This window comes from Thunnus thynnus, chromosome 14, assembly GCF_963924715.1.
Source record: "Thunnus thynnus chromosome 14, fThuThy2.1, whole genome shotgun sequence".
NCBI lineage: Eukaryota > Metazoa > Chordata > Actinopteri > Scombriformes > Scombridae > Thunnus > Thunnus thynnus.
In genome coordinates, this window is record NC_089530.1 from 22807042 (window position 1) to 22822961 (window position 15920).

Genomic DNA, 15920 nt, shown 5'->3' on the forward strand with positions numbered 1-15920 from the left:
AAGAACTTGATTTTCCATTGTTGACTCTGCAGAGAAATACCCACAAATGAGGCTGTGAAAGTGGTTCATAAATTGCACAAATATCGGCGGGTGAACCTGCATCAGGCTGACCAGGAGAAAGTGCTATACCGCCAAGGAGCGAGCAGCCTCGTTTTGGGATAATGAGTCTGGTGGACTCAGTAAACTGAGGCAGTGGTGTTTCTTCTTTCTCAACTCTTGCTTTTTTAAAATAACGCATTCAAAAAAAAGCTTTGTTTAGCCATCGTTGTAGGCTTAACATTACATCGTCCAAAAAGCAAGCTAACTATTTGGCTGAAGGCAGCTCAGAAAGGTCTGTGTGTCAGAAACCATAGCAACCAATTAGGTTACGACTTCCTATGACTTGTTTCAGTTCCATTTTAATCACTAGAAAAATTCAATTCATTCAAGTTTAAACCACTCATATTTCAGATCGGATTCAGACTCAAACATGTACGGATGTTTGAGTTTATAAGTTTATATTTCGAATAAAGAACAGGAAAAAGAAGTGAAAATTGACTACTGCTCTTTTTTTTACGAACCCTCCAGCAGCTGACCAATCAGAACAAAGGGGTCACGGGAGGTAACGGGTCACAGGAGTTAAACGGCCTTTTTTAGACAGAAGCTGAACTGAGTTGCTGCATAAAGGACAACTGTAAATCATGCCAAGATATTCCAGTACAGCCTCAGAATATAAATATAGACCTAGAAAATCATACATCCTCTTTCAAATTGAAGCAGCAGAGGCCGAGATATTCTGACTTTTAGTCCTTAGTATGGGTTAAGCTCCAAAGATGCTACAGTTCCAATACTGCATGTTTTTGTTAGGCCCTCCCTGTCTGGTAAATGCTGGATTACTTTCTAAGACTAGACAAAGCTCCTCCAGAACCACAGAGGACATTATACAACTGTTTTCACAGGCTGAACACTCTTCTGGCATGTAAACTGATCTCAAAGCTAGAAGCTTAGAGGCTAATTGACTGTAGTTGCACACAAACATGCAGTAAGTACTTAAGATGAAGGCTCATTTGATATATTGACATCAGTCTTTCATGCAAATATTCACTTCCTGCATTATCCTGAACACACAGTGGGATATATGTAAACCGCTGGACAATATTCAGCAACATTCAAAGCAGCCAGCTGAGCTCTGTGGTGATAAGGAGGCTCAGCAATAAATGGCTTCTTAGAAAGAACCATGTCACATACTGTTACACAAAGCCCTGACGCGCACACACACAAAACTCAAACTAAACATGTTCATTGATATTCAAACAGACGTGCTCTCTGTCTGCGATGGTCATCGCATAACCATTTGAGGGTTTTTCAGCAGTAAAGTCTTTTTTTTTTTTTTTTGGATCGCAACAAAGGTGCTTTTGTTGATGGATGGAAGTTGGCTCAGTGTTTGTCAGAGGTAAGTTGATAATTAATCAATTTGACATTGCTAAATATTAAGATGGGGTAATATTGGCTTCAGCAGACTGGGATATTAACAACTCTCTATCATGTTGAAGGAAGTCTTAAATTTGAATGAACCTGAATTTTTAACTCAAATGACTATGTGATGTAGCCTTGAACTCACAGATAATTCTTACCAACTCTGTAGCTATACAGAGCCTTTTAGCCTCTTTTAGTTCATAGTTTTGGTTTTATGGCAAATTTACTGTCTGGTACAGCGCCAGTGTTCTCATCAACCTTGTTTCCAGCATCAGCAGGCAACTGTTTTCAGTAAACAAGCTCAGATACATCTACGGTACACTACCTGCCCAGCACCAAACAGCGGACAAAAATAGCTGGTGTTGAAAGTAGAACATCTAGATTAGCTAAGAAAGACAGATATTTTTGTTAGGAGCTGGTGGAGACCAAACCAGAGCTAAAACAAGAGTGGATACTGGACTGAAATTCATCAGGTGCTCACAAATATGGCTTCAAATATGCTGCCTATTGACCTTACAAATTAAAACATTTGTAAGGTTATAATGATGTCAGGGTTTTGTCTGTCTGCTTGCTTTGATATTTCTATTGGCCCCAGTGGCCAAAAGTTAATTGAGCTTTAATGTGCTATATCTACCAAAATCTTTTATTTTTGTTCTCACAGTTTAAAAATAGTTGAACCAAAAACCACTCATGCAGAATAATTCACTTCTCTGCTGCCCATTTATATGCTCAGTATGTTCCACACAGTTTACGGAAATTATGTGTAACCTCCCCAAAGCTCTGCTAGAAGTATTTAGTATTAGTATTTTATAGTTTGAAGATAGCTGTTCTTGGTCAGTGACATTCACAACTAAATTTTTTAAGCAACCATCTACAGTATGCCATTAAACATAAATGTTTAATTTCCTTAGTCAGCCAAGACATTTGTAGGCATCATGTTATTTCTGAGAAAATGTGATGTCATACTAGATTGGACTGAGGCTCAGTGCTCAGTTTGGATAGAGCAGTCATGGGTGACACAGATGACAGAGCACTCTGTTATCTAGCCCGGCCTGTCAACCTTTAAAACAAATATACACTGAATCCTTTGTTTAAATGTTGACATTTGCAATGTTATGTGCTTCTTTTGGTCTTATAAAGGAATGACTTTGCTCTTGCTTTTGACTCAAACTAATCTGATTTTCTTCATTACAACCTGCTGCATCCACAACATCAGCTGAGCGACACCCTCTGAGGATCTCAATGCTTATCTGAACAGCTGAACACATAAATAGCCACTGCATGGCCTTCTATGGCTGACAGCAACACAGTGACAACTGTTCCCGTCCTCAACAACGTCACTGGCAACCTCAATGCCACCTTGCCCACCACTGTTCAGGTGGCCAAGATGATCAACTGGTTGACCTTTGCTATTGGGCTGCCTGCCATCGGACTGGCTATTTACATCCTCAAGAATTTGTCCAAAGGTTTGTCTTCACTCTGCTCTTAGGTCGGAAATTGTCCGATAAGTCATATTCCAATCATAGAGCAGATCACAAAAAAAAAAACACAACAACAAAACAATGAACAAAAATAATAAGAAAGTGAAGAATTTGTAAATTTCCCAATAAGCATTAATCTGGAGATTAGTGGGTCAATGTCTAGACGTTTAGGGTAAAATTCTGCTAATCTTGCTTGAAAAGTAAACCTTTTTTTCATCTTGGTTATATAACCATTGTTGTTTTGCATTTAAATTATGTAGTTTGATGTGAAGCAGTTCCTTAAACTACACATCTATTGAACTCCAAATTGGCAATTAAAAGCCTGCCTACTGGGTTATGTTTTTGCCTTTGAAGACTCTCTGTCATAGTCTCAGTCAATGGCAGTTGGGGTTTGAAGGGCTAGATAATACCCAAAGAAAAGGAGACAAACCATGCTTATGTTTTTTTACATTTAATATTACATTTTGTTTCTTCATGCATACGTTGCTGTTTTGTTGAGTTTGGAGTCTTGTATGGAGTATCAGAGGTATCTGTAGTACCAGTATCACTATCAGTAGTCCTAGTATCAATAGCAACATTGGTATCTGGAGAAACTGTAAGACGACTGTAAGACGACCCAACAAGAACTTAAGCTTGATTTATGGTCGCTCAGAGCCAGTTCTTATGATGTGTTGTCCGATCACGTTGGATATCAAATGTGTTAAAGTTGTTCTGAACAGCCACACTCTTAGCTGACCTTCATAGGGAGGGGGATGGGAGAGACACGATATTGTTTAAATACAGGAATAACGGTTCAATTTTATTATTTTCAATCAGTATCAGTACTGTAGTCAGTACTATTAATATAAAATTAGGCTAGTAGTAGCAGTAGTTGTTGCGCTAATCGACAAAGTAATAGGTTTAGAATCGGTAGCAGTAGTAGCGGTAGTAGTATGAAGTAGGTATCAGCAATAGTGTATTTGCATTAACAGGTTAGTGGTAATATTAGAAAAACCAGTAGCACTAATGGTTATAGTAGCAAAAGTCAGCATAGTATTGGCAGTAGCAGTATTAGCATTAGAATTAGTACTAATAAGAATTGTTGTATGTAGCCTAATACAAGTATCTTATGATCATTTGTAATTTCTGTATCTTTTTCTCTGTTCAGGTGAGAAAAAAATGCCCATGCATGTCGTGTTCCTCCTGATCTCTGACGTCGTCAGTTTCTTCAGTCGTCCCCATACGGGCCAACAAACGGGGAGCGAGGTCGTTACCTCCTCTAACCCCACTGACTTCATCTTCTACTTTGGTGTCATCTCCAATATCTCTCTCATGCTGTTCATAGCCCAGGAGCACCATGTCCTTGTGGCCTACCCACGGTGTGTTGGCTGTTGCGGCAACATCCGGCGGTCTGTGGTGGTCGCCCTAATAGCGTGGGCTGCCCCATTTGCTGTCCTGGCCCTTGCTGTGCTGCAGTACAACCTGTGGTTCGCAGTGGCTATGCTCACCCCTTTCCCTTTCCTCCTCTTCTTTGCCGTGGACTCCTGGAGGGCCTTGATCTGTTCCAGATCAAACCCTTCAACCCCAGAGAGAAGGAGGACAGTGTGGGGACTAGCTGCGATGTGGGCCAATTACACCTTTCTCTATTGCCCCTTCATCCTTAGTGTCCTCCTGGATGCTCTGTCGTTTCAAGAGACAGTGCAATACCTGGGGCTAGTGTCTCACCTGCTGCTCTTCCTCGGCCCTCTGGTGGACCCCTTCCTTTACGTATTAATGACCAAAGGGTTCAGAGAGGTGCTGCATGCGCTGCCCTGCTGTAAAAAGACACCTCAGACACAGGACATGAGGCCGACTGTGGACACGGTGGCCGAGACCGTAGAGACAAGACTTTGAGGAGAATATAGACTTTTAAGAAAGATTTCCAAATACATCCATCAGTCCAGCTTGGGAAAACTCACACTGGCTGGAGTTTGGGGGCAGATGCCAAAACCAATGTTTAGTCGGAGACACACCAAGGAATTGATCGCTTACAGCAAATAGTTATAGAGTTTGATTTGGCACAAAAGGCCCTGCTGTTCGAGAGCGCTCTCAAAGAATCCATGCAGCTATGAAGATTCTGCAGGGAGAACTAATCCCCCTTAATAAACAAATAGTAAAGTCAATAACCAAAGCTCATCACATAAAGAGAGCTGGGATGGTGGAGGGAGCTGTGGCAGCAATTGATGATGGCATGAGCTGATTTAGCACAGTAGTATTGAGAAGTATCAGGTTACACCTGCGTAAATATGATTGAACATTAGCTGATGATGATAATAACACAACAATCCCTCCAGCATATTTTTGTGATCATTGTAACCCAAAATGACTAAATTTGCAGCAGCTTTTCCAACATCTTGTGATAAAGTTTGCAATCATCAAACAAAATATTTGATAAGATCCAATGAAAGTAAATACGATTTTTGCAATTTCTTAGGTTCTCAGAAATACCCTGAAGGTCTATGTGGATATTCCTGCCAGTATAGCCATTAGCCTGGGCGGTTAGCTAGCCAGGAATGTGCAATAAATTGCAGAAAAGATGTGATTGTTAACAAGTCATTGGAAAACATAATATTTAAAAGATCCAGTGAGAGTAAACATGATTTTAGCAATTTCTTAGAATCTCAGAAATACCCTGTATGTGGGTATACTTGCCTGTATAGCCACCAGTGACCAGTTGTCCTGGTTTCAAGCTGGGTGTCCCAAGTCATGACAAACATCTGTAAAACTCTAAAATGTCCCAGTTTTCAACATTCATTACCAAATTGTCCTGGTTTTCACCACAATTAAAATAATAGGAGAACCATGCTAAATCGGTGGAGTTCTATAACTTTTCTCTGCCCTGAATCAGGTCTATAAGGTAACATTTATATTTCCGATAGAGGCGTGTAGGGCTGCCAACAAGATCCTTTAACCAAAGTTATTTTTAGGTTTAGGATTAGAGATGATTCAGGTTTGGCAACTTTAAAAAATGCTAAATTTGAGAGGCTTGTCAGGAGCAACATGTAGCATGCATTTTTATTCCTGAGATTGATAAATAGGCACTCTTTGTTTCATATTTTTATGATGGTATATGCACTTTATTATGTGAACATCTTTCACTCAGGTTTTCAAGCACTCATACACTTTAATGTTTACACCAATACACTTAATTAACTGTTTTCTGTACATTTGAAGTTTTATTGTATTGGTTCTTACTTTGTGCAAAAGGTTACTTTGAATGTGATCTAATCTAAATGACAAATAAACCGCAGGGGTTGGTTAAATCCATGCTAATTCCTATAATCAAAAGCAATAACCAATGACGAGTGTAATTTATTCAGTTTGCACTTTATGAATATTATCCTCAACGTTCAACTGTATTGATGGTTACAAACTACACAAAAAACACACTTTTATTTTTCCAAATTTTATTCATAATTTCTAAAAACAAACCTACATTCCCCACCCACCCACCAAACACAACCCTACCACAAGACCCCAACAAAACCATATAAAACCAAATGAAAGATTTAAAAAAAAATTTAAAAAAATTAAAAAGCAAGCATCTGAGGTACACATACATTTTGACCTGAGTTTTCTTCGACATTGCATTGATGAGATTACCTGTTCTCACTCTCACTGTTTACACTGACAGGAGGCAGTTACAGCTGATTGAGGTACTTCTGCATGATGTGTACGAGCACAGAAACAAAATCCTTGTTTCACAGAACTTATTTCTTCAAAACTGTTTGTTGTGTTCTTTGACTCCAGAGAAACTCATGAAGACTCCAAGGAGTGAGAGGAGACATGATTCCTTCTGTAATGAATCAAAACAGTAAAGTCATGAATTGGATGTTTCTATCATTAATACTCTTTTTTTTTAAATTGATTTATTCATTTATTTTGCATCCATCAGCTATGTAGCCATACTCCTTTTTAAAACTGTTTTAATTTCAAATTTCCCTAAAATTCTCTATATAAAGAAACTCAAATACAGGCATTTTATTTAATCTCATGAATCTAATTTAAGAGTGATTTTTCAAAATATTCGTAATCCTTTTTAAACTTTAAGTTGATAGTGGGCTGACAGTTTTTCATGATTTCATTTTATACAGCATCAGTGTAATTCTGGATAAGACCACAGGATGGCAGCAAAGTAAAACTAACTGAGATTCTATGTATAGTATGGCTTTAATATACTATTTTACAAACCTTGGCTTTTCTATATCATCAATGGTCTCTGGAAGCCTCACATTCAGAGTCTCTGGAAGCAGGAAAGACACCAGACCAGATATGATGGCCACAGTGCAGATGATGACTTGAGGAAGAAGAGTCCATACGTCCTCCAGCAGCAGGATGAGCGGAGCGACTGACACTCCCACACGACTTATGAAGCTGGTGTAACCCAGACCGTTTTGTCTGGTGAGACAGAAGGAATACACAGTACATTGAGAGAATCTGAGTGTGGCCTTACTGTAGGTAGGAAAGGAGCAGTGTTTTTGAGGTATTTCACTGGCTTTATAATCAGCATCATTTTTAGTTTTCTGATGAGTTTTTGTGGAAACTTAACACCAAGGTTGTGCCACTAAGATAAGATAACACTTTATGGATCCCCGGGGGGGAAATTTAGGTGTTATTCAGGTGACTGAATAAATGGTGAAAAGATGGTGGTAGGAGAGAGACAACAATAGCATTAAATGAAGTCCACTGGGTATTACTGTCTGTAAATTACAGTCCAAACTGTCCACCAATTACATCAAAACTGTTGGAAAAAAATATGGAAAGGGTTAGAAGTTAGATTAAATTATATTTATGGCAGCATATATAATAATAAAACAGCTTATCTTTAACACAGCTGGATTTAGTCCAACAAGAAATAACAACAGACAAATGTTAATGATAACTGGCAATAACTGGTGAGTTGGCCTGATGAAGTGATGTATATAAAACACAGGACAATATGCCAACAATTGAATTAAAATCTAAATGATACTATTAAAGGAAAATGCATTATTTTACAACATGGGTCTTATTCTAAAAAGTTGGCCATCTTCACCTAAAATGGAGTCCAGTAGGCCCAGTAACACAAGGACTTGAAGATCAAAATGTCATGACTGAGCAAAGTAATCACCAGAATTATGTATACATATATAAATAAAACCCTTTATATTTAAACTTTTTAATTAAACTGTAGAAACAGTGACTGACCTGACAACTGTGGGATAAAGCTCAGTCGTGTAGAGGAAGATAGTCGTGAAGGAGGCTTCTGATAGGCCTTTTCCAAGAATGGCCACAGTGGCACGCACATGCCACAGATCTACAGAGAACAAGTACATATATGTGTTAATTGTTTTTTTCTAGATGCTCTGACTGTGCATTCGAAGCCTGATATATCATTTTCCTCTTGCCATAGAGCTATTTTTGTCCTAAAACTATTAAAACACATCAATGAGTCACACTGCTGCACTGGGTGACATGTTCCTTCATCACCATGAACACACACACCATCCTGCTGCCAGAAATACTCACTAGAGCATCAAATGTGGATTCATCTGCCACTGAAAATAGTCCCCAACAAATGCACTATGTCATCCTGTTTAAGTAACGTTCGCTAAAAACTACAGTGCCCAGCTAAAGATGAAACTATATATTTGCGACCCATTTTTAAAGATTTACATCTTTAGTAGAGAAGTCAGAAAGAATTAACAGACAGAGTAACACATTGTTGATTTTGGGTCTTTTCATGAGATTTGGTTTGTTGAAAAAGAACAAGTGCAGCCTTACAGAAAAACCTGATAAAAATGGAACTGAAATTAATGGTTGAAAAATGGTGGTTGTAAAACCATGACCTTTTGGAACAAAGATGTTTATGGCAATGCAGGTTCCCGTCAGTAACAGCGTGCCAGCTTGGCACTTCTTCCGACCAATGATGTTGAGCAAGAAATAGACCATCAGCTTGGCAGGAACTTCAATGGCAGCATAGATGAAGTGTGTGAGGTACATGTTTAAACCAAATCCGCTGATATTCAGACTGATTCCATAATACGTCGAGGCAACTCCGTACCTGCAGAGTAGAAATGAAGAAGAGATCGCTGATTCATTTCTGTTAGTCCCCTTCCATGTATCTGCATATTGAAAGAGATTCAACCAAACATTCACGACTTAAACCACAAATATCTTATCAAGACTATGTAATGACTGATTTCACAATGATTTAATACATCTTTTTTTATATCTTTAGGTCATTTTTTGAGGCGACACCCACCACACAATCCCAGTCAGCAGAGTTAACTGTCTCATCTTTGGGGTCTTAAGTAGATCAAGGTAAGAATAGTTTTTGTCCTGATTCTCCAGTATTTGTATGTTGGAGAGTGTCTGTGCAGAGGAAGAGATGTAATGTTAAGTGACATGTACAAGCAGATCTGACATCTTTTAAATTTAAAAAGTTTTAGGTTTTGAAATTTTTTGACCATGTGGTTGTATAAAAAAGCAATTGACCTGTGGACACTGAGATAAATGAGTTAATGCAACACATAGACTGAACCAGTTTATATGATTGTTTCCTCTTTTTACTCACATCAGAATAATCTAAAAGATCACACAATCAAATAGGTTTAAGTGTTAAACAAACCATTCACCTTTAAGCTGTCACTTACTTCTAATTTTAATTTGGATGACAGTTTTTGTCTCTTGTTGAACTTAGCACATCTATCAAGGTAATACTGGGCCTTTTCCATTTTACCATTGGCTAAAAGCCATCGAGCAGATTCAGGAATCAACCTACAATTATATTCAAAATAATAAATAATGAGTGGACACATTAAATAGAACATTATTCAAATCACATGTTAAAACACTTCCAAGAGAAATTGTACTCTAGAACAAGGCTGATTTTTGAGAAATGTTACTGAGTCAAATTAGTCACTGAGTCAAAAACATATTTTTCTCCTTAAGTAGATGTAAAAAGAGGACTCATATCAACAAGGTGTCATCTATATTTTACCATTTTGATCAGGTTTAAACTGTAAAAGCTTTATTTGGAGCCAAAGCACTGAGCTTGAAGGAGCAATAGGAACTTGTTAATATCTTAAATGACAGTTTTTAATAGCCAAACATCCCAGTGCATGAAAATAAAAAAGATATTTCACTTACCACCAGGTCAAAACTGCAAACCCCAGCGGGGCTGTAACAGTCATGATCAGTGTCCGCCAGTCATTCACCAGGAAGGCAAACCCGGCCAGCAGCATGTTACCTGCAGACCAGGCCAGGCTGCCGATCACACCGATAAACGACCTATGACCTACGTCGACCCATTCGATGCCTACAGGGGGAGGCAAGAGACAGAAAAAATATTCTACCATATATTTTACTAAATAGATATTTGGCAATTTCTTTCTGTTTCATTTTGATTACACTGGGATTTTGGTTAAACGCTCGCAATCAGATTAGATATTGAAAATTCCCTGTATCTTGAACACCCAATTTAACTGCTCTCAGCAGTTGCCAGGCAACCAGCAGACACTCCGGGAAGTTACTGCTCCCTGCCAGGAAATAGTCTGACACACAAGCCCCCAGACAAGCATGAAATGCTCATTTTTACACTTTGATTTTTATAATCAAAGTTAATTAGTGAGCTTTAGAGGTGCTGGTGGACGGATTTTGTTACCTTTGGACAGAGTCAGGTTGGCTGTTTCCTCTAGTTTCCAGTCTTTGTACTAAGCTAAGCTGGCTGGTTCCAGTTTCATATTTACCATACAGATGGAGAGTTGCCAAGGTTTATGTATTTGTATTTGACAAGTACATGTACTTTCCAAAATGTGAAACTAATTCTGTCAGTGATTTCCAGAAAGATTCACATGACTGCTACAGAAACAACTCATGAGAGTGTTTTCTGATCTTCCACCTCTATGGTTTGATTTTTCAAGTCAAAACAGCAGTCAGGTGTCCATATGAACAGTGAAAGAGGTTTTCCTCGCTGTAATCATTCACTGTGTTCATACTGACTGTTAAAAGATCCCCTTCAAATGTGCTTTCAATGTGTAAGTGATGGAGGCCAAAATCAAACAGTGTGTCCACACAGTCATTTAAAAGTTGATGTGAAGCTTATATGTGGCTTCAGCAGTCTGAGTTAGTCATATCAAGTGGAACACTTTTACAGTCTTTTTAGCATCAAATTCCCTCTTTGTGTTTCCCTGTTGAGCTATGGTGGAGGTATGATAATAAAAAGAGGGACTTTGGCACTAAAAAGACTGTAACGTTGAAAGATATCTACTTGATTTGACACATTTGGATGACTGAAGCTTCATTAGTTTCCATTTATATGGTTTACTGTATGTGTTGATAATGTAGGCTTGTATGGCAAACCACTCACTCAGAACTATTGAGTTGATGGTGATTCCCGTCAGCCCGAACCCAGTGAGAAATCTCAGCACTGCAAACAGGATGTAGGAGTTCGCAAACGCACTAGAGAAGCCAAACACCATCGCCATGATGTACGAGGCCAAGAGAGTGTTTTTCCTCCCATACCTGGAAAAAGAAGTTAAATGGGATTCTAAATATTCTTAAATATATTAATTAGGAAATAAGTAACAAAAAAGCTGAATATTTGTCCAGAAAAAGAAATCGATTTTCTTACTTTCCACAGGTTTAATGAAAGTTTAGTAATAAAACATAATGCAACAAAAATCTGACAAAATATATGGGTACTGATAAATGTTACTGATATGATGAATGAATGTCTGAATAATCTCGTGTTTAAGTGAGTGAACAATAAGACAATCCACTATTAGAGCTGCCAGATTTTACTCTTCATCATCAGAATGTTACAGGTAGACATACTTGTTACACACATACTTATCGCAGAGAAACCCAAAAGCTATCGCGCCCATCATCACTCCGGAAAAGAAGATTGTGCCTGTGGTTTTGGTCAGGCTTTTTCTATCACAGACAAGGTCCCACTGGAAGAAGAGATCACAGGTAAAGAGAGAGTCATGTTGTTCATTATACAGTAAGTGTATATCGATGAAAAGAGATCTTATTTACAACAGTTTCTGCTAAATGTGCTGGAAAGCGCAAATTAGATACTGTTCAGGAGACAATGTACGTTTAAAGGTTTCTGTCACACTTAAAACTGCACTAGAAAAAGATTTTAATGAATATGTAATTGTCTCGTCAGCCTGAATTGGAGACTGAAGCTGAAACATATTAAAAAAAAAACTTGGTGCAAGTTAAGATCAGTGATACAAGAACTGCAAGATTTCGAAGATTTTATTATTTTTACACATTTGAGAAACCATGTGATGATTTTCTCATTTGTAACTGAATTTTTTCCACATCTCCTTTCCTTGCCTTTCCTTTTACTCATCAAAACTGAACTCATTCATTAAACAATTAATCATAAATTTATGTTATTGATTAACAATATATTGTACGGTGTGAATGCAATAAAACTATTTATTTTCTAACTGAAAAGTTTTAAAATGTGGAAAATTGCAAGGAAGGTGATGACTTACTTTTTTCTTTTTTTTTTTGGAATTTTTGAAAGTGTCATTTTTACAGTTAAAACAGTATGATTATATAATTATAATTATATACTAATAATCTATTAAATGTTACAAATTCCATCTTCCTACATGGTCTAAATACAGTTTAAAAAGTCCCACAATGCCAGAAACATACTGTAATTCTAGTGGAGAAACACCAAATCCCTTTTGTTTTATTGACTTTTTAGCCAAAATCTTTTTAAATTTAGAAAACACATTTGTTTGTAATTTTACTAAGTAAACTCTTTGTCATATCATTAAAACCCATAAACTAAACAGAGCACATGTCCCTGGTGTCCATTGTGGGTCTTTTTATGGCTTTAGGACTTTTGTAGTGTAAATATCTTTTAACTACTTACAATGTTTCCTACTTTGATACAAAAAAATCAGACTGGATGTACCTCTGTTGCCAAGGTGGAGGTGAAGGTGGAGTTGTCATAAACCCATCCACTCTGACACTGAACTGTCTGCAAGTCGTTGCTGTCGGAGCTGTTGGATAAGAGCTGAAACTGAGGCTCTGCAAACATCTCGCAGGATTTTGGATCCCCATTTTCTCGCACAGGAATGCTGACTGTCAGTCTCTGCGCCTGAGTTAAATTTCTGAAGTGTCCTCCATTATCCAGGGTGCTGATGTCACAGTGGTGAGGAGGCACTGCAGCGATGAAGTTATTCAGTAAGAAGTGACAGGGCAGAACTATTCGAGGGGTGCAGAGCAAGACGATGATGGCGATTTGGAAAGGCCCAAAACCGTCAATTTCCTCCAAGATGCTCTCAAACTTCATCTTCACTCTGCTTATGGCTGCAAGAAACAGATTCACACATTTTATGTTAACAGCAGTTAAAAATCTACAGTTTGATGAAAAACATGAAATTGCTCACCTGAATATGAAACTGATGGAAGGTTTTATATCTAATGAGAATCGCTGAAATGCTGCTCTCTGCAGCGTTGTCTGACTTTCTTTGTGAGCAGGACTGAGTTTAGGCTCAGCAGCCTTTTCTATCAAATCAACCTGATCATTAACTTCTATATCACCTTTGGACATTGTTAAGTTAAATATTACAAGACAGAAGTTGTCAAATAGTTTACTCATTGGACAAATTGATGTCCATCAGGTACAACTGCTCAATGAACTTAAATGAACTTTATTTAGATAGTACATTTCATGCACAGAATGCAGCTCAAAGTGCTTTACAATTCAACAGCAAAAACTAAAACACAAGTTTAAAACATGCACAAGGAGGAAAGAGGAAAATGAGTGTTACTATTTATAAATTAGTATTTACAGTTACACAGTTATTAAACAAATTAGAGAAAATCATATAAGATTAAAACAGACAGCTGCTAGTTATAGGCTATATTAAAAATGTGTGTTTTGACTTGTAGTTTAAAACTGTCCACTGAGTCAGCAAGTCAAATATTTAATGGAAGAGTGTTTTTCAGGACGTTGTGGCTAAAAGCAGCATCCCCAAAGGTTTTTGTGGTGACCTTGGGAACAGTTAAAAAAGCAGCTGTGGAAGATCTTAGGGGACATGAAGGATGATAAAACAATAGGGAGTCTGTGATATTTAAAGGGGATGACGTCATTTAGTGCCTTAAAAACTAAGAGAAAGACTTGAAAATAAATTCTAAAATATACAGGGAGCCAGTTTAAGTCGAATGAAACAGGAGTTATATGATCTCTCATTTTAGTTTTTGTTAAAACCCTGGCAGCAGCATTCTGAATAGTTTGCAGTTTTGTGATGGCTGCTCGGTAGGCCAGTATATAGAGCGTTGCAGTAGTCAAGACGAGTAGAAACAAAAGTAAGAACAAGCTTTTCAGCATCTTGCTGGCTCAGTAGAGGTCTCACCTTCTCTATACTGCACAAATGATAAAAGGCAGTTTTGGTCAATGAAAATGGGCTTTAAAATTGAGGTCAGAGTCTAAAATGACACCAAGGTTTCTTACTTGTGGTCATGTCTGCAATGCCAGATGTCCCAGTTTAGCAAGAACATGCTCCCTCTTATTTCCTGGGCCAACTAGGAGGATTTCAGTCTTATCTTCATTTAGCTTTAGGAAGTTCTTGCTCATTCATTCATTAATGGACAGAGTATTTGGGTCATCTGGCCTAATGGACACATAAAGTTGTGTGTCGTCAGCATATAGCTGTGGAAATTTACACCATGCTGATGGATTATGGATCCCAGTGGCAGCATGTAAATTGAGAACAGTAAAGGTCCCGGGACACTGCCTTGAGGCACGCCATAATCAGTGTTTTCTGTTTCCAATATGTGTTCCCCAATTCTGACATGGAATTTCCTTCCAGTGATATATGATTGAAACCAGTTTAGAACCGTACCAGAGAGACCAACCCATTTCTCAAGACAGCTAAGTGAAAGATTTATGTTTTCTCCATTTGTGCTCTTCAACATTCACTTTTCAATTTACAGATAGTACAAGGGATGGGTCTCACCATCAGTCTTTTCTGCTGTTCAGGGAAAAAAAATGTGTTGTTATCCCTTCAACGCTCATGAATATTGTTTGGATTTTTGCACAAAAAAACAAAACAAAAAAAAATCAAAACATTTATTTATATTTCACCATAAAAAACTTGTGATGATTGTATTTTTTTGTATTGGTCCAGTTCAGAAAAACTTGACAAAGCTGCAGATGGATGCTCACTTCATACAAAGATCAAACCCCTCAGATATGGAAGGAAGCAATCTGCAATATTTAGTAATGAGACACTCAAATGACTAAACTGTGGGAACAAAATAGTAGCACAGGAGTTATTAATTACAGAGGACAACCCATGGCAATTTAATATATTATTACATTAAAGAACATTTCCAGGATCCAGTAGCAGTCAGGTGATTAATAAGGAGTCAACATTTATTAACGTTACTTTATTTTACTTTCAGACCATGAACGTTTTTACCTTCACGTCAACAGAAGGAAGAAAAGACTAAACAAAATACCCAAATGCACATTTATGCATGTTTTTCCCCATTTATTGTGAAAGAAAAAGCTGTACAAGAGAAAGGTGTAACACATCCAATGAAAACAGTGATGACATGACACAACATGGTTAAAGTGAAATATTAACCAGGTGTGACTTTGTTCTTCTGATGTGTGGTTGAAATGCAGTAAAACATTAAAAGACTGAAGGTCTCTGCTTCAGGAAAGACGAAAAAGTGTCAGAAAACTCAGAATATTCTTGTGTTTTTTCAAAGGAAAGAATTGTAATTGCTAAACCAGACTATACATCTTATTTCATCTTTACAATCCAAGGGCTTGAACTTTCAACCCTCAGCTCTAGTGAACAATACCTTATCCATTAGGCCATCAGGTCACCTACTTTTATTGTTTCACATACATCCACACTCTAATCTAATGCCATTTACCCTCTGACACAAATATCAAAGTTCAGATTACTGGATCACAAATCAGGGTCAAATGTTAAACTT

The 15920-nt window shown here is 37.7% G+C and overlaps 2 protein-coding genes across 2 annotated transcripts; one reads left to right on the top strand and one right to left on the bottom strand.

Moving 5' to 3' along the window:
* Positions 1-2673: 2673 nt before the first annotated feature.
* On the top strand, positions 2674-6351 carry LOC137197300 (adrenocorticotropic hormone receptor-like). The gene is made up of 2 exons (XM_067610629.1): positions 2674-2921; positions 4084-6351. The coding sequence occupies exons 1-2, from the start codon at positions 2747-2749 to the stop codon at positions 4806-4808; spliced, it is 900 nt and encodes a 299-aa protein (XP_067466730.1). The 5' UTR covers positions 2674-2746; the 3' UTR covers positions 4809-6351.
* A 64-nt stretch (positions 6352-6415) lies between these two features.
* LOC137197299 (solute carrier family 22 member 7-like) lies at positions 6416-13470 on the bottom strand. Its single transcript, XM_067610628.1, has 11 exons — positions 13355-13470; positions 12877-13274; positions 11787-11890; positions 11305-11459; positions 10086-10254; positions 9590-9713; positions 9199-9308; positions 8783-8997; positions 8142-8250; positions 7146-7352; positions 6416-6750 (listed from the first exon to the last, which is right to left on the bottom strand). Exons 2-11 carry the CDS (start codon positions 13255-13257, stop codon positions 6711-6713), a joined length of 1614 nt encoding a protein of 537 aa, XP_067466729.1. The 5' UTR covers positions 13258-13274; positions 13355-13470; the 3' UTR covers positions 6416-6710.
* Between the last annotated feature and the right edge of the window lie 2450 nt (positions 13471-15920).